Source organism: Martes martes (assembly GCF_963455335.1).
Source record: "Martes martes genome assembly, chromosome: 1".
NCBI lineage: Eukaryota > Metazoa > Chordata > Mammalia > Carnivora > Mustelidae > Martes > Martes martes.
Window position 1 is genome coordinate 158,756,908 of NC_137888.1, and position 22,529 is coordinate 158,779,436.

The 22,529-nt window shown below is 45.2% G+C and overlaps 1 protein-coding gene across 2 annotated transcripts in view; it reads left to right on the forward strand.

The window, feature by feature from the left end:
* The first annotated feature begins 97 nt into the window (after positions 1-97).
* The window catches only part of CHST13 (carbohydrate sulfotransferase 13), a 30,911-nt gene continuing 8,479 nt past the window's right edge, over positions 98-22,529 (forward strand). The window contains exons 1-2 of one of the 2 annotated variants that reach the window (XM_080826592.1): positions 98-410; positions 22,091-22,170. In XM_080826592.1, coding sequence (XP_080682718.1) covers positions 314-410; positions 22,091-22,170 — 177 coding nt within the window. In that variant the 5' untranslated portion in view covers positions 98-313. Of the gene's footprint in view, positions 411-20,099; positions 20,169-22,090; positions 22,171-22,529 lie in introns of those variants that run through there. The other variant, XM_080826593.1, reaches the window with a different exon arrangement.

Consider the following 22,529-nt stretch of genomic DNA (forward strand, 5'->3'; position numbering starts at 1 on the left):
GCGAAAGGGCTCTTTCCACCCAGTCTCCACCCTTTGCGCCCTGGACTGCTGCCCCACTTGATGGGGTGTGTGGCGTGCAGGCCGAACGAGAGAGGCTCGCCACCCGCCGTCGCGCACCTCCGCAGTCCCCAGCGGTCTGCCGCCGCGCCACCCTGCCCCCCGCGAGCAGGGCCCTCGCACCCCCGTGCCGTGTCTTGGTACGCGCCGCCGGGCGGGCGGGACCCGGCGGGGCGGGTCCCGGGGCGGGTCCCGGACCGGGCACTGTTGCCCCCGCCGGGCAAGGCGGACTGCAGCCCCGCGGGCCCTGCACAGCATGGGGAGGCGCTGCTGGCCGCGGCGCGCCCTGGCCGCCGCGTGTCTGGGTGCTGCGCTCCTACTCCTGGGCGCCGCGCCCCGCGCCCTGAGCCCGGGTGAGTGCCCGTCGGGCCCCTACACGGGGGGCACCTGCTGTCTCCTCCCGGTCTCGGGGTGGGGGGCGGGCGAGGTGGGGGGGCGAGGTGGGGGTGGGTGGGTGCAGAAAGGCACTAGGCGCCCCCACCCATGGCCCAGCTCCCCGCAAGGGTGTTGGGTCCCTCGGGAGTTGGTCTCTCAACGACCAAGAGACGTGATCGTTTGGGGCCTCATAGCCTGTGCGCAGGGACCGGGGTCAGTTGTGGGTGGCCAAGAGCATTGGGCCCACCCAGGAAGGCAGCCTCATTTACCTTGCCCCCACACCCATTGGCGCCCCGAAGTCCCTTAGCATAAACTTGGGTGGGTTGGAGAAGCTTGGCGCTGCCTGGTCCTAAAGGTGGTCCCTCTGTGCCACAGTCACCCGCTGCCTGGAGCACCCTGCTCCGCCCCGAAGTCCACAGTGGTAAGGACTTGGGGCTCCTCCGCACACATTGCATGGTCTGGTTGGAGAAACTGAGGCAACTCGTCATGAGTCCGCAGTGCAAAGTAGCTGCTCTGGCTAGGTGTGTGCTGAGTCTTACTTCACTTCGTCTCCTCCCCACTGAAAAGTGGGAAACTAAGGCCAGAGAAAGTGAGGGACAGGTGTGGATGGCTAAGCCGCAGGCTACACAGTCTGCCTGGGGGCTGAGATGCCTCGTCAGCAGTGTGTTCCGGTCTCTGGCTCTGTTTGCCTTTCCTGGCTCTGAGTGTGTTGGGGTAGGGATCAGGGACGGGTGGGTAGGGGGTCGGCCTCTACTCCCGGCCCTTACCCTGTGTGGGCTGTGAGAATCCTCAGAGCCCCATCTTTGGTGACTCCCAGACAGAGTCCCAGGGAGTAGATAACCACGCCCCCTAGGGTGGGCAGGGACTTTGGGCCATGGGGTCAAGGTGGCCCAAGAGATGAGACTGAAGAATCTATTTGGGGGGGGCACTCACCCCCCTGGCTGGGTCTAGATTAGTGAATAAAGGTCATTTCACAGCCTTACCTGCTGGATGACCCATTCCCTCTCCTCCTAGGTCCTCAGTACTCCCACCTATCACATGGAGCTCTTATAGTTCTTATAGTTCTTCCTTATAGGGCTTCTGGGGAGATGAAGTTAAAGGAGTTAAGGAGACAGCACAGAGAAAGTGGCTGGTCATGTTTAGGACTCATGATTAGGGTCAGCTGTCATGATTAGGGGTAACATTGTGCTCCCTTCATCCTGGGGTAAGGGGTTTCCTTCTCCTGCTTTCCCTCAAACCCTCATGCCTGCCTCCGGGCTGGAGGCCAGGGTGTAGCTGGGGTCCAGGTGAGCACCCCTTGGAGAGGCCTCCCTAGTGTTCACCCAGTCACCCTGCTACTTGCACTGTTTCCCCCATGTCTGGACTCAGCCACCCAGATCTGCAGCCCTCGCCAAGCCCGTGGAAGGGAGCTCTGGACAGTTTCTACCACCACCCCCTTTCTGTGAGCAGGCTGGCCATCTGAGAGTGATGCTCCAGGTTCACAGCAGGTGCTCCTGTGTCCTAGCTGAGCAGCGTGTCCCCTAGCACGGTGGGGCTGTGATCCCAGGGTCTGTGACCGTAGGACAGTTTCTGTCCACCCAGTCATTCAGGGACAAATGTTTACTCAGGACCTGGACTCCCAGCCCCCAGAGCTCAGCCCCTGGGGTGAGGTGTGAGAGAGAGAAAAGGCGAGAGCGTCTGGGTCCTGGTGTGGGGGTGTGTCTCAGGGGTATCTACAAAAGAGTAGGTACGATTCAGTAGGCATCTGCATGTCTATATCTCTGGGGTTGTATGGGTCTCCCCTCCTGGGACATATCTCGACTGCTACCTCCTCTACCCAGGTTTGAGAAAAGAGAAATGAGCCAAAGCACTGGTCACTCTCTGTGCTTTGTTCCTTTTCCTTCTAACCCTCTCCTGCAAGACCCAGGAGAGCAGGAGCTAGAGAGAGGGACTCATGCCCCCCCCCCTTCCTAGTCTTTGCCTGGGCCATGTGCCCCGCTGGGCTTCCCTGTTATTTGAACACCTTGACACCTTGGCTATGACAAAAGAAGGTTAATCAAACCAACCTACCCACCCACCCCTGCTGTCCCCCCTACCCCAGCCATGAGCTAAACCCCCTGAGCTCAGAAGCCAGTGAGGGTGTTCTAATGTTGAGCCCACAGGCACCGGGCAGACGCCAAGGGCAGACTGCTGGGTGGAAAGGCCTTCTGCCAACCAGCTGGAGGTGGATCCTTCTGTCCAGGGACTCTGAAAATGGCCTCAGTAGGACCCTTGGCATCTCTAAGCATGTCCCTGAAGCTGTGTTCCAAGTTGAAGGCAGGGTGGGGAGTGGGGTGGGGAGGGAGTGAGCCTCTGGCCTGGGAATAGGGCTCCAAGGCACAGGGAGTGTCAGCACCTTACTCTAGGCATGCAAGACTGGTGCAGTCCCCTCCTTCTCCAAAGCAGAAGGTGTTGCCACACATTGGGCAGGGGACCCCTGAGAGGCTGCCACTATAGGCCTGGGGCCCATTTACTAGTGGGGAAGTCTGGAGCAGCCCACCCTGGTACCCCCTCGCCCCCCAGGATTCTCCTAATGCTGATCTAGTGCTCAGTCACAGGGTCCTGGGGAATGAAGAAGATGCTGGGGGCAAGGTGGGACAGCTGCCCAGGATACCACTGCCCTCAACACCCACCCTCACACCAGGGTCCCAGTGGCACCTCCACTGTCCCCTCTTGTCCCCTTCTACCCTTTGCTTCCTCTGTGTCCCTGCCTGGGCATAGCAATGTAACTCTGTCGACCACATATTTGCTGGGCATGCGCTCATGCGAGGTGCCTTTCTAGGACTGGGATCCAAACTTATTAATACCCCTGCCTGTGCAGACCTTACATTTTTAATATTAAAAATCCAAATTGCCAGTTTGCATCCTCTGTCCCCAGAGGCACCCACAGGGAGAGTCTCCATGCACCCCCTTAAATCTCCTACCTCTGGTTCACAGTGGTTGCATGGGGAGGGGCTGGACCCACTTTCTAGGTTTGTAGGAGTTGAGCATCTTCCCTGAGGTTGGGAGTCTCTGTCCACTTCCGGGAGACCTGGGGTTGGGGGCAGGGAAGGAAGAGTAGCAAAGAGGTTGGGGGGGGGGGCTTATTCCCAGTGGAGCCCGTCCCTTCCTTCCAGGCTGGACTGTGGCCTTCCTTTCTTCCAGCCACAGCTCTTCTCTTGGGGTCCAGTGCTCCCTGTCTGAGGTCCAAGGGTGAGGTGTGCTCACAGATTTCTTCTCTCCTACCATCCTTCCCGTCAAGTCTCCAGATGAGGAAGGACTCAGGAAGCTCGGGTGGGGACCTTGGCTCTCCCTCCTTCTCCCTCTCCATGCCCTTCCTTCTCTGGCACCACAGCACCTGGGGACTCAGGCCACAGAGACAACTGTACAGACTAAATGCAGGGTCTCTGATAGGGTGCCCCTGTGGCCAGGCAACATAGTAGTCCGAGAGGCAGCCATTGCTTTCAATGAAAAAACGGTATTTTGGTTCTACACAGAATAAATGCAGAAATGCCCAGTGACTACTGGGGAGTCAGGGAGCTGGGGTGCCAGGGCTCAGGTGGGTCAGTGAGGCTTGGAGCTGAGCAGGGTCCCTTGAGGACCCGGCAGCGGCCCCTCAGTGCAAAAGCCAGGGATCTCTGCGGGGTAGCCAGAGGAGGCTGGAGCAGGCATCTTGCCCTCTACACCACCCCCACCTGCCTGGTGCCCCATGTCCCCTGCCTCTCGCGGAGCCCCCTGCAGGACCCCATCCCATAGACTCTCCCTCCTCTCCCTTGCAGAGTGGGGCCCCAGTCCGGGACTCTGCATGCTCTGGCTCCTTTCTCAGTCATGGCCCTTGGGCCCTCACCGGCAAGTGAGGAACCGGAGACTGGGAGCCACCCAGAGGACAGTGTCTCAGTGCGGACATCCCAACTCCTGCCCACTTAAGCCAGATGTGGCTGCCTTCAAGAATGGGTGCATCCAGGGGCTGAAACCATGTCTCCAGCTCTAGGTTTGGCTTTTCTCTATGGTTGCCTCACTTTTAGCTCCCTCAGTCCAAAGGGAGGGCTCTTTTACTAATAATGCCAGGCAGGGTCTCAAGGATGTGTCATACTGGCCGGAATTGGGTCACCTGGTGTCGACCTCTGAGCCACTGGCTGTGGCAGAACGGGATGGCATGCTCTGATTGGCTGGGCCTGGTCACATGTCTATCCCAGCCGCTATGGGAGAAGGATGCTTATCAGAAACATGTGGATGAAAGGTGAGCAGGTTCCTTCCTGAAGGGAAATCAAGTGGGCTCGCCAAAGGAGGGGAGTGGCTGCTGGCAGCCGAATAAATAGATGCTCACCACACTGCTGTCCGTTCTCAGAGACTGCTAGAGTGCCCAGGGCTCAGAGGCACCTGTCAGGCCTCTGGAGAGTGCCATGAGAAAAGGCTAGCTGGCAAGACGGATGGCCCACTAGAGTAAGCATTAGTAATCCCATTTTGCAGAGAAAGAGTCTAAGATCAGGAGCAGGGAAGTGACTTGCTCAAGGTCACCCAGCTAGGAAGTGTGGGGGACAGGATTTAAATCCTAGTCTAAATCCCTAACCTTTATGCTTCCTACTCTGCAGGGCAGGAATATTTGGGTTGGGCTTTGAAGGCTGCATAGGAGTTCACCAGGTGGGAAAATGAAGAGGGGGGATTTTGGGCAGAGAGAATGGCACAGACAAAAGCATGGAGGAGTGAAAAGTCCCGGTGTGTTAAGGGCTGTGCTGTGGGCGGAGCTCTGGGTTCATGAGAAGAGGTGGTGGGGTGGAAGCCAGAAAGGTACTATAAATTAGGTGTTAATGGGTGGTCTTGAATGGCATACCAGGAACTGGCGTACTCTCCCTGTGGCCACAAGTGGCTATCAGTCTTTAAGTAAATATTCACTGACCTTAGGTGAGAATTACAAGAAATCAAGACAGTCCCCGCACAGAGCTGACCTTCTGAAGAGGCAGCCAGATGTCAACCCATATATAAACCACATTATCTCAGTGGTAACAAGTGCCATGAATAAATTAAAAGGAGAAGCGGAAAGATCCTGGTGTGGAGTGCGGCTCACTGGAGAGACCCTCTTTCCAGAGACTTCAGAGTTGAAATCTGAACATGAAGTGTTTACTCTAAAGCATAAGGGCTCCTGAAGGAGCATCCCAGCCAAGGAACAGTGCAAAAGTCCTGAGGTGGGAGCTCACCTAATGTATTCATTGCTTGGCAGAAAGACCAGTGTGGCTGGAGCTGGGGGTAAGTGGAAGGTGGGAGGTGCACCAGGAGGGCATCTGGGAAGGAACAGGAATTTATTGTTAACAAGTTGGAAGCCGTGTGGGTTTTAAATATAACCAAAGTAGAAGGAAGAGAAATAAGAAGCTGAATGAGGAGACTCTAGTGATTGTCCTTGACATAGCCAAAGGATCTTGCTGCCCTGAGCTGACTACAAAGGAGGGGTTGGGGGACAGGGGCGGTTCCTGATCATTCTGGAGGCAGAGGTGATGAGATTATACCCAAGATCATCTGGCCAGATCAGGGGTTCCATTCCAGGTGGTTTATGGAGTTCAAAAAATTGAGTTTGAATTTTAAATAGAAGTGAAGAGGGGGGGGAAAAAAAGTGGGATTTTTTTTTTATTTTTGAAGGTCTTGTTAATGTGTTCCTCCATGGGCCTGATTACCAGAGGGAATGTCCCTGACCTGGAGACATGCAGGTCAGCCCTGAAGTCCCAGGTCACTGAGGGGACTGAATGGGCTGGGGAAACCCTCCCTCCCACTCCCCCAGCAAGGTCCCCAGGGCCTGTCGGTGCTGTTTGGGTCTGGCTGTCCCTGCCTGTCTGGTCTTGCAACACTATGCCCAGCTAGAACTTATTAACCAGAAACCACATGTTGTAATCTTTGCTCACTGGACTGGGAATCACCAAACAGTATTTTCCCCCCAAAAGAGTGAAGTTTCAAGTTGCCCACAGAATGACTTGCACCCTGCCCGGCTCCAAGGGGCAGCCAAAGCCTTTCCTTAGGGGCGGGTGTGCAAAGGGCCATGTATTGGGTTTCCGCTTTCTGTTGCCCTTTGTGGTGGCTCAGCCACTTACCTATAGGTTTTGTGAGGATGGACCAGGCTGTGCACTGGGCAGAATGGGTGCCCAGGAGATATGCCCTCTGATGCATTACATGTGCTCTGGTCTGGGGTGAGATCCTGTTCCTGGGCTTTACTTGCTCTGAGGCCTCAGGCATGTTTCTTTTCCTCTTTGAGCCTCAGTTTCCCTATCTGTCAAATGCAGAAAATAATAGTTTCTACCTGACAGGAGTAAGTGTGTCAATATCTGCAAAGCACTGAGCACAGTGCCAGCTGCTGGCTGAGCCCAGGGCTGTGCCCCAGCTGCCTCTTCCCTGACTCCCCAACCCTGCCAAAACACTGCCTCTTTTGCCAGTTGCCATGCTCTCTTAGGGGCTTCCTGCCCACACGCAGTGGGCCCTGCAGGGTGTTGGGTTGGTCTTCACACTGGTCTCCTGGACTGGGACTGTGGTCTGCTCATGAGGCTGGGGCTGCCTGGTTTCCATGGCCTGGAGCCCTCTAGGCATGGGCACTGGGCTTTCCCAGACTGTGGGCAGCTCACCCCACATCGCTTCCTCCCCTTCAACCCCAGCTGGTTCACTCTGAGCTATTTCAAAACTCCAGCTGTTCTACTACTATGATCTCCCCGTTTCTCCTTCTGCCAGCCTCTGTCCCCATCACTGTGTGTAGCTCTGTCTCTTTCTCTGTCTGCATCTTTGGCACCCCCTAGTCCCTCCCACCTCCCTTCCACCACCCTCTCCCCGCACCCAGCCCCTTCCATAATCTTCTCTATTTTTGTTTCCTTTTTCAAAGCAGAACCCCATAGAACCCCATTGCGGTTTTGCCTGTGGCTGCCCTGGGCGGGCCCAGGCTCCTCCCTGGCTGTGAGACTGGGCCTGCTGCCTGGCTCTCCCTGGCTTGTCTGCTCATTGGTGCCCTTGGCAGGGAGCCTGGGACCTGAAGCCTCATGGAGGGGCTGCAGGGTGGAGAGGACACAGGCCAAGAGAGGCTAGGGGCAACCAGAGTGGAGGTTGGGGAATGCCTCTTTGGGGCCACCCTGCCCTCAGAGCCAAACCCCAGCTTCCCAGAGTGGGGGACTGGCTCCAGGGATCTTCAAGACAATCCCCTTCTGACCCTCCTAGACCCATCTGTCCCCTTCCGTGGCCAGCCTGCCCATCCCACTAGACTGTAGGTTCTTCTGATCTGTGTGGTGGGAAGGGTGGAGTGGGTGGTGTGGCCCAGCCCTGTAATCACTAGCCATAGCTACTCTATAAATAGGGCCTCACTCTTGTGCCTGTTCCCTCTGACCCTCCACCCGCTGGCCCCTGAGGTCTGGTATGGGACCCATTTTCCTGCAGGCTATAGCCTGAGCAGGAAATGAGAGTCCCCACACAAGGGCTGGTGTTTCCGAAGGCTGGCTGCCTCCCTCCAAGTTGGGGGGGGGGTGCGGCTTGAGGCTGCCAGAGGCATTGCCAGGAGACCCTAGACAGTAGGCTTCAGATGCACACAGAAGGTTCTGGAGGCCAAGGCGAGGCCAATCCATCTGTCATTTATTCATTCCTTTGACCAGCCTCTGCCAAGCCTAGCTCTAATACAGTGGTTCTAGAAGTGCGATCCTGGGCCAACAGCATGAGCATGACGTGGGAGCTGTTAGAAATGCAGGTTCTTGGGCCCCACTCCAGCCCTACCGGGCTAGAACCTCTGCGTGTGGGGCCAGGTAATTATGTTTTCATCCACTCATGCCAAACTCTGAGAATCACTACTCATGGTCAGTTTGCCAACAGTTAACCAGATTTTCAGCTTATCAAATTTTCCAGATTTATTTCTTCGTCAAAAACACATCTTAAAGAAAACGCCTGAATCTTTTTGATGAATATATTCTTGGCAGCATTTTGAAGACTCTTCATTTTGTTGAAAGCCAAGGTTCATGGATGTGTTCGTCCATCTTATGAATATATTCTCTTCCCATATGATCCTGAATTCTTGAAGACATTCTTGTGAATAAGCCATAGTGTTATGAACTCGAATATATTATGCCGGCCACTGACTGAATTTGTAAGCTGGACTTACATAAAATGTCCTTGCATATATTATTTTTTATGACCAGTGTTTTCATTTATTTTCATTGAGATCTAATTCTCATTCCATAAAATTTCACTTTTTAAAAGTACACAATTCAGTGGTTTTCACTGTCTGTAAAAGTTGTGCGATATGACCTCTATATAATTCCAGAATACTAGCCATGAGCAGTCACTCCCCACTTTCCCAGGGACTCCAGGGCCGTGTCCCTCAGCCCCGGGGCAACCACTAGTTTCTGTCTGTATGGATTGGCCCATTTTGGATGTTTCCTGTAAATGGCATCAAACAAAACGTGGCCTTTTGAGTTTGGTTTCTCTCACCGAGTCATGTTACGAGGTCCAGCCGTGTCAGGTGCACGTCAGGTACATGGCAGTACAACCTGGGTCAGTACTCCTTTCCTTCTTACAGGTGAACAGGTGGACGCGTACCACAGTGTTTAACCCTTCATCTGCCGATGGACATTTAAGGCTTTGGTTGTTAAATATAATGCCAATGGAGACATATGTGCATAAGTTTTTGTGTGAACGTGTTTTCAGTTCTCCTGGGTGTGTACCTAGGAGTGGAATTGCTGGGGCGTAGGCTAATTTTATGCTTAACTTTTTTTCCCCCAATTTTTGTTATTACGGTGAAATACATGTCAGATAAATTTTGCTGTCTTCGTCATTTTTGTATGGTTCAGTGATATCAATGTGTTCACAGTGTTTCGTGACCACCCTCTCCAGAGCTCTTTCTGTCTTGTAGAACTGAAACTCTGCACCTGTTAAATGACGCCCCGTTCTGCCCTCCGCACCCCGGTGACCATCCCCTGCTTGATAGCTCATTGGTTTTTACTACTCCGGGTACTCTGCAAGTGGGATCATTCATAAGTGGTCCTTTCGTGACTGGCTTCTTTCACTCAGCATGATCTCCTCAGGGCTCACCTGCGTCGTAGCCTGTGTCAGAGTTTCCTTTCCTTCCCAGGCTGACTAATACCCACTGTCTGAATGGACCCCATTTTGCTTATCCATTCATCTCTTGATGGCCTCTCGGGTTGCTTACACGTTTTAGATATTGTGAACAATGTCGTTGTGAACATGGGTGTGCAAGTATCTCTTAGACATCCTGCTTTCTCAGCTCCTTCAGGGATATACCCAGAAGTGGAATTCGTCATATGGTAATTCCACATTTAATTGCCTGAGGGGCCTCCATGGTATTTTCCTAGAAGCTGCCCCTTGTTACCTCCCCACCAACAGTGTACAGGGTTCCAACTTCTCTACATCGACAACACTCGTTTTCTCTTTTTTTTTTATAGTAGCCATAATAATGGGTGTGAGGTGGTATCTCATTATCATTTTGATTTGCATTTACCCAATGATTAGTGAAATTGACCATCTTTTCACGTGCTTCTTGGTCATTTGTATATCCTCTTTGGAGAAATGCTATTCAAGTCCTTTGCCCTTTTTAAAAATTTTTTGTTGTTGTTGAATTTTAGGAGCTCTCTATATATCCCTTATCAGATACATAATTTATAAATATTTTCTCCTATTCTTTGCATTGTCTTTGGGTGCACACATTTTTAAATTTTAATTTATTTTAATTCAATTAATTCACATATACTGTATTATTAGTTTCAGAGGTAGAATTCAGTGATTCAGCAGGTGTATATAACACCCAGTGCTCATGACATTATGTGTCCTTTTAATGTCCATCACCCAGTTACTCCATCCCTCTACTCACCTCCCCTCCAGCAACCCTCAGTTTGTTTCCTAGAGTTGAGACTGTCTTATGGTCTGTCTCCCTCTCTGATTTCATCTTACTTTATTTTCTCCTCCTTTCCCCTATGATCCTCTATTTTGTTTCTTAAATTCCGCATATGAGTAAAATCATATGATAATTGTCTTTCTTTGATTGACTTATTTCACTTAGCATAATACCTTCTAGTTCCATCCACATCATTGTAAATGGCAAGATTTCATTCTTTTTGATGGCTAAGTAATAGTCCATTATATACACTATACATATACTATCACATTTGTGTGTGTGTGTGTGTGTGTGTATCACTTTCTTTATCCATTTATCGGTCAATGGACATCTGGGCTCTTCCTGTAGTTTTGGCTGCTGTGGACATTGCTGCTATAAACATTGGGGTGCAGGTGCCCCTTCAGATCACTACATTTATATCTTTGGGGCAAATGCCCAGTAGTGCAATTGTTGGGTCATAGAGTAGCTCTATTTTTAACTTCTTGAGAAACCTCCATGCTCTTTTCCAGAGTGGCTACACCAGCTTGCATTCCCAACAATGTAGGAGGGTTACCCTTTCTCCGCATCCTCACCAACATTTGTTGTTTCCTTTATTGCTAATTTAAGCCATTCTGACTAGTGCGAGGTGGTATCGGATTGTGGTTTTGATTTGTATTGTCCTGATGTCAAGTGATATTGAGCATTTTTTCATGTGTCTGTTGGCCATTTTTATGTCTTCTTTGGAGAAATGTCTGTTTATGACTTTTGCCCATTTCTTGACTGGATTATTTGTTTTGGGGGGGTTGAGTTTGGTAAGTTCTTTATAGATATTGGATACTATGGGTGCACAAAGTTTTTAAATTTCCAGCAAGTCCAGTTTACCTATTTCTTCTTTTGCTACCTGTGCCTTTGATCCTATCCAAGAAACCATTGCCAACTCCAATATCATGAAGTTATTGTCTTATGTTTTCTTGTTTGAGGTCTTATGTTTAGGTCTTTGACCCATTTTGACTTAAATTTTATATATTATGTGAGGTAAGGGTCTGACTTCATTCTTTTGCCTGTGAATATCCAGTTTTCCCAGCACCATTTGTTGAAAAGAGTGTCCTTTCCCCTTTGAATGGTTAAAATCATTTGACCATATATGTAAGTGTTTATTTCTGGGCTCTCTATTCTATTCTACTGATTTATATGTCTGTCCTTACACCACCCACTGTTTTGTTACTGTAGATTTGCGGTTAGTTTTGAAATTAGGAAGCGTGGGTCCTCCAGTTTTGTTCTTTTTCAAGTTATTTTTGGCTATTTGGGGGTCCCATATGAATTTTAGGATGGGTTTTTCTATCTCTGCAAAAAAAGTCATTGGAATTTTGACAGAGATTTCATTGAATCTGTAGGTTGTTTTGAGTAGTATTGACATTTTAACAATATTAAGTTTTCTAATCCATGAACATGGGACATGTTTCCATTTCTTTGTGTCTTATTTATTTCAGCAGTGTTTTGTAGTTTTCACTGTACAAGTCTTTCACCTCGTTGGTTAAGTAATTCCTAAGTATTTTCTTCTTTTTTACACTATTGTAAATGGAATTGTTTTTGTGCTTTCTTTTTCATATTGTTCATTGTTTTTGTATGGAAATGCAATGGATTTTTGTATGTTGATATCGTATCCTGCTACTTTGGTGAACTCATTTATTAATTCTAACAATTTTTGTGGGTGGAATCTTCAGGGATTTCTGCATCTAAGTACATATCATCTGCAAACAGAGATAATTTTATTACTTCCTTCCAGTTTAGATATCTTTTCTTTCTTTTTCTTGTCTAATTTCTCTAACTAGAGCTTCCAGCATTATGTTGAATAGAAGTGGCAAAAATGGGCATCCTTAGGGCACCTGGGTGGCTCAGTGGGTTAAAGCCTCTGCCTTCAGCTCAGGTCATGATCCCAGGGTCCTGGGATTGAACCCCACATCGGGCTCTCTGCTCTGCAGGGAGCCTGCTTCCCCCTCTCTCGCTGCCTGCCTCTCTGCCTACTTGTGATCTCTGTCTGTCAAATAAATAAATAAATAAATCTTTTAAAAAATGGGCATCCTTGCCTCATTCCTGATGTAGAGGAAAAACTTTTGGTCTTTCACTACTAGGTATGATGTTCACTGTGGGTTTTTCATATATGGTTTATATTGTGTTGTAGTACTTTCCTTCTATTCCTTGTTTTTTGAATTTTTTTAATCATGAAAGTATGTTGAATTATGTCAAATGCTTTTTCTGTGTCAAGTGAGATAATCATCTCACTTGTTTTTCCCCCTTCATTCTCTTAATGTGATGTATTACGTGATTGGTGTTTGTATGTTGAACTATCCTTGCATTCTAAGAATAAATCCCACTTGGTTATAATGCATAATCTTTTTAATGTGCTGTTGAGTTACATTTTCTAGTATTTTGTGGAGTATTTTTGCATCAATATTCATAAGAGATATTGGTCTGTAGCTTTCATTTCTTGTAGTGCCTTTGTCTGGCTTTTTCCCCCCAATCAGAGTTGTACTGGCCCCATAGAATGAGTTAGGAAGTGCTCCCTCTTCTTTGGTTTTTGGAAAAGTTTGAGAATGACTTGTATTAGTTCTTTAAATGTTTGATTGACTACAGCAGTGAAGCCATCATGTCCATGGTTTTTTTTTGTCTAGAAATTTTTGATTACTGATTTGATCTCCTTACTAGTTATAGGTTTTCTCAGATTTTCTAACTACCTCATTATTTAGTCCTAATACATTTTGTGTTTTTTAGAAATTTGTCTATTTCATCAAGGTTATCTAAATTTTTTTTTGAATACAGTTGTTCATAGTACTCTTATTTTTTTTTAAATTTCTGTAGTCATTAGTAATGTCCCACTTTCACTTCTGATTTTAGTAAGCTGTATCTTCTTTTTTTTTTAATTTTTTTATTTTAATAAACATATAATGTATTTTTATCCCCAGGGGTACATGTCTGTGAATCGTCAGGTTTACACATTTCACAGCACTCATCATAGCCCATACCCTCCCCAATGTCCATTTCCCCACCACCCTCTCCCGTCCCCCCTCCCCTCCGCAACCCTCAGTCTGTTTCTTGAGATTGAGTCTTTTATGGTTTGTCTCCCTCCCAATCCCATCTTTTCATTTTTTCTTTTCTTACCTCCCCCCAACCCCCCCGCCTTGCATCTCCACTTCCTCATATCAAAGAGATCATATGATAGTTGTCTTTCTCCGATTGACTTATTTCGCTAAGCATGATACCCTCTAGTTCCATCCACGTCGTCGCAAATGGCAAGATTTCATGTCTTTTGATGGCTGCATAGTATTCCATTGTGTATATATACCACATCTTCTTTATCCATTCATCTGTTGATGGACATCTAGGCTCTTTCCACAGTTTGGCTATTGTGGACATCGCTGCTATAAACATTCGGGTGCACGTGCCCCTTCGGAGCACCACGTTTGTATCTTTAGGATATATACCCAGGAGTGCAATTGCTGGGTCGTAGGGTAGCTCTATTTTCAGTTTTTTTGAGGAACCTCCACACTGTTTTCCAGAGTGGTTGCACCAGCTTGCATTCCCACCAGCAGTGTAGGAGGGTTCCCCTCTCTCCGCATCCTCGCCAGCATCTATCATTTCTTGACTTGTTAATTTTAGCCATTCTGACTGGTGTGAGGTGGTATCTCATTGTGGTTTTGATTTGTATTTCCCTGATGCCGAGTGATGTGGAGCATTTTTTCATGTGTCTGTTGGCCATCTGGATGTCTTCTTTGCAGAAATGTCTGTTCATGTCCTCTGCCCATTTCTTGACTGGATTATTTGTTCTTTGGGTATTGAGTTTGATAAGCTCTTTATAGATTTTGGATACTAGCCCTTTATCTGATATGTTGTTTGCAAATATCTTCTCCCATTCTGTCAGTTGTCTTTTGGTTTTGTTGACTGTTTCCTTTGCTGTGCAAAAGCTTTTGATCTTGATGAAATCCCAATAGTTCATTTTTGCCCTTGCTTCTGTTGCCTTTGGCGATGTTCCTAGGAAGAAGTTGCTGCGGTTGAGGTCAAAGAGGTTGCTGCCTGCATTGTCCTCAAGGATTTTGATAGATTCCTTTCGCACATTGAGGTCCTTCATCCATTTTGAGTCTATTTTCGTGTGTGGTGTAAGGAAACAGTCCAATTTCATTTTTCTGCATGTGGCTGTCCAATTTTCCCAGCACCATTTGTTGAAGAGGCTGTCTTTTTTCCATTGGATATTCTTTCCTGCTTTGTCGAAGATTAGTTGACCATAGAGTTGAGGGTCTATTTCTGGGCTCTCTATTCTGTTCCATTGGTCTATATGTCTGTTTTTGTGCCAGTACCATACTGTCTTGATGATGACAGCTTTGTAATAGAGCTTGAAGTCCGGAATTGTGATGCCACCGACTTTGGCTTTCTTTTTCAATATTCCTTTGGCTATTTGAGGTCTTTTCTGGTTCCATATAAATTTTAGGATTATTTGTTCTATTTCTTTAAAAAAATGGATGGGATTTTGATAGGGATTGCATTAAATGCGTAGATTGCTTTAGGTAGAATAGACATTTTCACAATATTTGTTCTTCCAATCCATGAGCATGGAATATTTTTCCATTTCTTTGTGTCTTCCTCAATTTCTTTCATGAGTACTTTATAGTTTTCTGAGTATAGATTCTTTGCCTCTTTGGTTAGATTTATTCCTAGGTATCTTATGGTTTTGGGTACGATTGTAAATGGGACTGACTCCTCAATTTCTCTTTCTTCTGTCTTGTTGTTAGTGTAAAGAAATGCGACTGATTTCTGTGCATTGACTTTATATCCTGACACTTTACTGAATTCCTGTATAAGTTCTAGCAGTTTTGGAGTGGAGCCTTTTGGGTTTTCCACATATAGTATCATATCATCTGCAAAGAGTGATAGTTTGACTTCTTCTTTGCCGATTTGGATGCCTTTAATTTCTTTTTGTTGTCTGATTGCTGAGGCTAGGACTTCTAGTACTATATTGAACAGCAGTGGTGATAACGGACATCCCTGCCGTGTTCCTGACCTTAGCGGAAAAGCTTTCAGTTTTTCTCCATTGAGAATGATATTTGCGGTGGGTTTTTCATAGATGGCTTTGATAATATTGAGGTATGTGCCTTCTATCCCTACACTTTGAAGAGTTTTAATCAGGAAGGGATGCTGCACTTTGTCAAATGCTTTTTCAGCATCTATTGAGAGTATCATATGGTTCTTACTCTTTCTTTTATTAATGTATTGTATCACATTGATGGATTTGCGGATGTTGACCCAACCTTGCAGCCCTGGAATAAATCCCACTTGGTCGTGGTGAATAATCCTTTTAATGTACTGTTGGATCCTATTGGCCAGTATTTTGGTGAGAATTTTTGCATCTGTGTTCATCAAAGATATTGGTCTGTAATTCTCTTTTTTGGTGGGATCCTTGTCTGGTTTTGGGATCAAGGTGATGCTGGCCTCATAGAATGAGTTTGGAAGTTTTCCTTCCATTTCTATTTTTTGGAACAGTTTCAGGAGAATAGGAATTAATTCTTCTTTAAATGTTTGGTAGAATTCCCCTGGGAAGCCGTCTGGTCCTGGACTTTTGTTTGTTTGGAGATGTTTGATGACTGTTTCAATCTCCTTACTGGTTATGGGTCTGTTCAGGTTATCTATTTCTTCCTGGTTCAGTTGTGGTAGTTTATACATCTCTAGAAATGTATCCATTTCTTCCAGATTGTCAAATTTGTTGCCATAGAGTTGCTCCTAGTATGTTCTTATAATTGTTTGTATTTCTTTGGTGTTAGTAAGCTGTATCTTCTTTTTTCTTGGTCCATCTAGCTAAAAGTTAGTCAACTTGTGGATCTTTCCAAAGAACCAACGTTTGGTTTTCTTGATTTTCCCTATTTTTCTATTCTCTATTTCATTTATCTCTGCTCTAAGCTTTATTATTTCCTTTTGTCTTAAAGCTTTGGGTCTATTTTTTTCTTTTTCTAGTTCCTTAAGTTGTAAAGTTAGACTGCTGATTTTAGATCTTTCTTTTATTTTTTGATATAAGCATATATAGCTATAAATTTTCTCCTAAGCACTTTTACTGCATCCCATAAGTTTGGTATATTATTTTCATTTCTGTTTGTCTCCAAGTATTTTCTAATTTCCCTTGTGATTTCTTTGATCCACTGGTTTTTTAGAAGTGTGTTCTTTGATGTCTCAAATTTGTGGATTTTCCAGTTTTCCTTCTGTTACTGATTTCTGACTTCACCCTGCTGTGGTTAGAGAACATACTTTGTATGATATATGTCTTTTAAAATCTATCATGACTTATTTTGTGGCCTAACCTATAGACTATCCTGGGAAATGTTCCATATGCATTGGAGAAGAATGTGTATGCTGTTGATGTTCGATAGAGTGTTCTGTATATGTCCATTAGATCTAGTTGAGTTGGTTTACTGTGATACATAAGTCCCCTGTTTCCCTCCTCATCTTCTCTCTGGTTGCTTAATTCATTATTATGAGTGGTCTATTAAAATCTCCCAACTATTATTTCTCCTTCCTATTCTGTTATTTCTCCCTCCTATTCTATTTCTCCCTCCTATTCTGTTAATTTTTGTTTCATATACTTCGATGGCCTACCATTAAGTAAGTAAATGTTTGTAATTGTTTTCTCTTCTTGCTGTATTGAAACTTTTATTTATATATAAAGTCCTTCTTTGTCTCCTGTAAACTTTTGACTCAAAGTCTATTATGTCTGGTATGAATACAGTCACATATACTCTATTTTGTTATTACTTGCTTGGAGTATCTTTTTCCATCCTTTCACTTCCATCCAGTTTGGATCTCAAGTGAGTCTCTTGTAGACAGCATATAGAGTTGGGTCAGATATTTTTATCCGTTCTGCCAATTTCTGCATTCTGACCACAGAGTTTAATCCATTGACATCTAAATTACTGATAAAGAGGAACATCTGTCATTTTGTTACTTGTCTTCCCTATGCTTACAGTTTTTTTATTCCTCATTTCCTGTTATACTGTCTACTTTTGTGCCTAGTCAATTTATTTTTTGTAGTAAAATGTTTAAATTACTTTCTCATTTCTTTTGTGGATACCATGGGGATTACACCGAACATCCTAAAATTATACATTGTATTTTGAATTTATACAAGTTTCTTCATTTGAATTCGCCATACTTTTCCTGTTTCTTTGTATGACTTGCTAATCTTTTTGTTGAACACTGAACATCTGAATCAAAACGTAGCTCTGGAAACCAGATTCCCTTTCTCAGTGATTGCTGTTTTTAGTTTCTGTTTTTGTTTTTCTGATTGTTGTAGTCTGTGCTGAGATTCAGCCCAAGGTATAAATTTAAGGACTTCTTAGGTCTTTTCTGAGCTCTTCCTGGGCATTCAGTCGGTTTCTATTTTTCCCCACCTATGCAGTTGTTTTGAATGTTTTAGTATGTAATATCTGGCTCCAAAAAGGGGAAAAGAGAAAAATGAAAGGTGGGGAAAAGTACACCAGCTCTTCAAAGTAAACCAGACTTCTCCCGGAAGTCACTTTATGTGGAGGGGGAGGGGCTTGCAACAATGTGGGGGAGGTACAACTAATCAAAGCACAGATCTCTGATATTTGGAGAACAGGTCCCTTTTGCCCACTCTGGCTCTTTCATGCTGTATGTAAACTGCTCCAAGAACACATGCACAGCTGCATGCCATGTGGTGGGGTGGGGGATGGGTAGCTGCCCTGTGCTAAGAGCTGAAACTGACTGAAATTTACCCCCATTTACCATTTAAGCCTTCCTCTGGAAGTTGAAAGCCTTCTAAGGACTCCAGAATTCCAGTTTGCTCTGATGTATCCAAATCCCTCTGATGTACTAGATTCTGCTAGTACAATTGTTGCCTAGGTGGAGGGACAGATTCTTGGTGTTCCTAGTCTGTCATCTTTCCAGAATCATCTAGGCTTAGCTTTTTTTTTTATTTTAATTTTTTTATTTATTCATTTGAGAGTGACACAGACAGAGAGAGCACAAGCAGGGGTAGCAGGAGACTCCCTGCTGAGCCAGGAGCCCCACATGGGACTCCATCCCAGGACCTAGGGACCATGACCCAAGCTGAAGGCAGACACTTAACCATCTGAGCCACCCAGGTGCCCCTAGGCTTAGCTTTTTTTTTTTTTTTTTTTTGACAGAGAGAGAGTGATCACAAGTAGGCAGAGAGGCAGGCAGAGAGAGAGGGGGAAGCAGGCACCCTGCTGAGCAGAAAGCCATATGCGGGGCTCGATCCCAGGCCCCTGAGATCATGACCTGAGCTGAAGGCAGAAGCCCAACCCACTGAGCCACTCAGGTGCCCCCCTAGGCTTAGCTTTTAAGGAATTGCCAAACTGTTTTCTGTGGCAAAATATCTCTATTTTTACATTCCCACCATCAACGTATAAGGGCTCCAATTTTTCCACATCCTCACCAACACTTGTTTTTGTCTTTTTTTATTACAGCCATCTTGGTGGGTGAGAAGTTGGTTCTTAAGGAGGTTTCCCAACAGCTAGAGATGTTTAGCATCTTTTTATCCATTATCAGCAATTTGTATATTACTGGAGAAATGTCCATTCATATCCTTTGCCTACTTGAAAAGTTGGGAATGTCTTTTATCATTTGGTTATAGACACTCTTTATATACTCTGGATACTAGTCCTTTATCAGTTATATCATTTGAAAATATTTTCTCCAAGTTGGTGGGTGGTCTTTTCACCCTCTTGATGGTGTCCTTGGAAGCAGAAAAGTTTTTAAATTTGTTATAGTCTAGTTTATCTATTTTTTCTTTTGTTGTTTGTGCTTTTGATGCCATATCTAAGAAATCATTGCCAACTCAGAGATCATGGAAATATATGTCTATGTTTTCATTATGAGTCTTATATTTTTATCTCTTACATTTAGGCCTATGATCCATTTTGAGTTAGTTTTTGTATATGGTTTGAGGTAGCGGTACAATTTCATTCTTTTACATGTGAATTATCCAGTTTTCTCAGCAAAGTTTATCATGAAGACTATTTTTTCCCTATTGAATTGTCTTGGCACCCTAATAAAAAAAAATCCTTAGATCTTAAATGTAAATGTTTGTTTCTGAATTGTGAATTCTATTTCTTCAGTCAGTATCTCTCCTACCCAGCACCACATAGTCTTAATTACTGTAGCTTCATAGTAAGTAGGTGAAATTAGGAAGTGTGAGATCTCCAAGTTTGTTCCTCTTCAAGATTATTTTGGATATTCTAAATCCCTTGAACAGTCACATTAAGTTAAGGATCACCTGTCAATTGTCAACAACTGTAAATCTGCAAAAAAAGACAGCTAGGGTTTTTATAGCAATAGTATTAGTAATCTGGGGAGGACTGCCACCTTAATGACATTAAGTCTCCCAGTCCATGAACATGGGATATTTTTCCATTCATTCAGGTCTTCAATTTCTTTCAGTGATGTCTTGTAGTTTTCAGTGATAAGTCTTGCACTTCATTTGTTAAGTTTAATCCTTAATATTTTATTCTTTTTAACTATTGTAAGTGGAGATTTTTTGTAATTTCAATTTCAAATATATCATTACTGGTATTTAGAAATACAATTGACTATTGAATATTGATCTTTTATTCTACAACCTTGCTGAACTCATTTATTAGCTCTTAGCTCTAATAGTTGATGGATTCTATGTATTATAGAATATATCTATATTATGGTGGATTCTATATAATCTATATATATTCACATTGTCTACAAATAGACATAATTTTACTTTTTCTGTTCCAATCTGGATGCCTTTTCTTTCTTTTTCTTTCCCAGTTCCCCTGGCTAGAACTTCTAGTACATTGTTGAAAAGAAGTGGTAAAAGTGGGCATCCCGTATTTTGTTCCTGATCTTAGAGGTAAAGCATCTGGTTTTTCACCATAAAATATATTTTTCCTAGATGGCCTTTATCAATTTGAAGACGTTCCCTTCAAGTTCTAGTTTGTTTAGTGTTTTTATTATAAAGAGTATTGAATATTGTACAACACTTTTCCTGCATGTATTGATAATTATGTGGGCTTTTTTCTTTTACTCTATTAATATGGTGGTGTATTACCTTGATTGATTTTTGTATGTTGAATCACTCTTTTTTTTTTTTTAAAGATTTTATCTATTTATTCACAGGCAGAGATCACAAGTAGGCAGAGAGGCAGGCAGAGAGAGAGGAGGAAGCAGGCTCCCCGCCGAGCGGAGAGCCCGATGCGGGGCTTGATCCCAGGACCCTGGGATCATGACCCGAGCCGAAGGCAGAGGCTTCAACCCACTGAGCCACCCAGGCGCCCCTGTTGAATCACTCTTGTACTCCTGGGATATATATTACTTGGTTATATATAACCATTTTCATATGTTGATGGGTTCAGTCTGCAGTATTTTTTTTTTTAAGATTTTGCATCTATGTTCATAAGAGATACTGTTCTGTTGTTTTCTTTTCTTGTGATATCTATGTCTGGTTTTGATATCAGGGTAATACTGGGCTTGTATAATGAGTTGGGAAGTATTTTATACCCTCAATTCTGTTTTGTTTTTTTGAGAGGGGTAAAGACTTTGGAAGAGACTGGTTTTAATTCTTCTTTAAATACTTGGTAAAATTCACTAGTGAATCGTCTGATTCTGGGCTTCTCTCTCTCTTTTTTTTTTTTTATATTACTACTTCAGTGTATGTATACATATTATCATATGTTGTATTATTATATATATGATTTTACACTGCATTATTATACATATTATACAGTACATTATTACACATACACATTATACATAAAATGGTTATATGTCATTGGGATTTTCTATTTCTTTCTGAGTCAATCTCAGGAATTCTCATCTTTTTAGGCCTTTCTCATTTCTGTAAGATTCAATTCTAATGGTTTCTCTTTCATTCCTGTTTTTAGTAATTTGAGACTTCATTCTTCTTGGTCAGTCTGTCTAGCTGAAGGTTTGCCAGTTTTGGTGATCTTTTTGAAGACTGCATTATACTGTAGAAAAATGTGATCAAGAAGCAGAAGATCATGAGCTTAAGCTTATCTAAATCAACTACATTATGTTAATTGAATATGTAGGAAGATATTCCTTAAAACGCCTTTAGAGTAAAAGAATAAATTTAGTAAGCAGAGTTTTGGGTAGTTTTAGGAAGATTGAAGAGTGCAACAGTGAGACAGACAGATTGTATCCCTGCGCACTGTCTTCCAGTCTGGGAGACAGTGAAACCTGCATTTACCACCAAGTGACATACACATTGGCCAGGGAATTACAGGCTGCTGTAGGAGTCCATGGAGGTGATGTGACCTGGTGGGCTGTCACTGGAGAACCTGCAGCTTGGCTGTGCTACCTCTATTGCTACCCAGCCCTTTCTGGCTGCCCACACCCAGGATCTCTGGAGGCTGCAATGCCAGCCAGCTTGGGGAGCCCCTTAGGGCCCCATGGACATGGGGCTGGTAGGGGTGGGGCAAGAAATAAAGGCAGATGGAGATGGGTAAGTTTGGGTGGCCAGGTCTTTACCAGTGGGCTGTGGGCTGAGTTCCACCTTTCTTCTCATCCCTGCCTACCTGGTATCCTCCAGCTCTGAAGGCGGCGGGGGGGGGGGCGACGTGGGGCAGGAGCAATACCAAGTATCCTTTCCTGGTGGATTAGGGAGCCTATCCACACCCCATCAATCCTCCTGGAGGTGAGACACAAGACGGAAACTGAGTCTTAGAGGTAGATCAAATGTGCCTAAGGGAGTTGGCCAAGTCCCCCAAGGGCTACAGCCCCCCCAACTGATGTCTCTTTCTTTATGCCCCATAGCATTTGAAAACAGCCTGGGCTCTGGCTGGCTTGGTGGGAAGAGGAGGAGTCCCCTGCAGATGCTTTATGACTTGGACCAGGTAGGTGGACAGACCCCTATCCAGTGATGCCTCCCTCTACCTCCAGCCACAGGAAACTGAGAACTGAGTTCCCAGTGTAGAACTTCCATCTTGGGACTGGAGCCCACAGTTGGACTTAAAGAGACTTCCTCTGCAAGTCAAGGCCCTGTGCAGAGAGGAGAATGCCTGTGACAAGGGCAAATCCTGGGACAAGCTAAGAGACCTGGTATCCACCCACCCACCCTCCTATCCATCCGTCATCCATCCAACAACAGGCTGAAGTCACACTGTGCCAGGCACTCTGCCATGTGTTGAAGATGTAAAAGAATAAAGGACCATCAGGAAGTTGACAGTCTAATGGGGAGACAGGAATTAGGTGA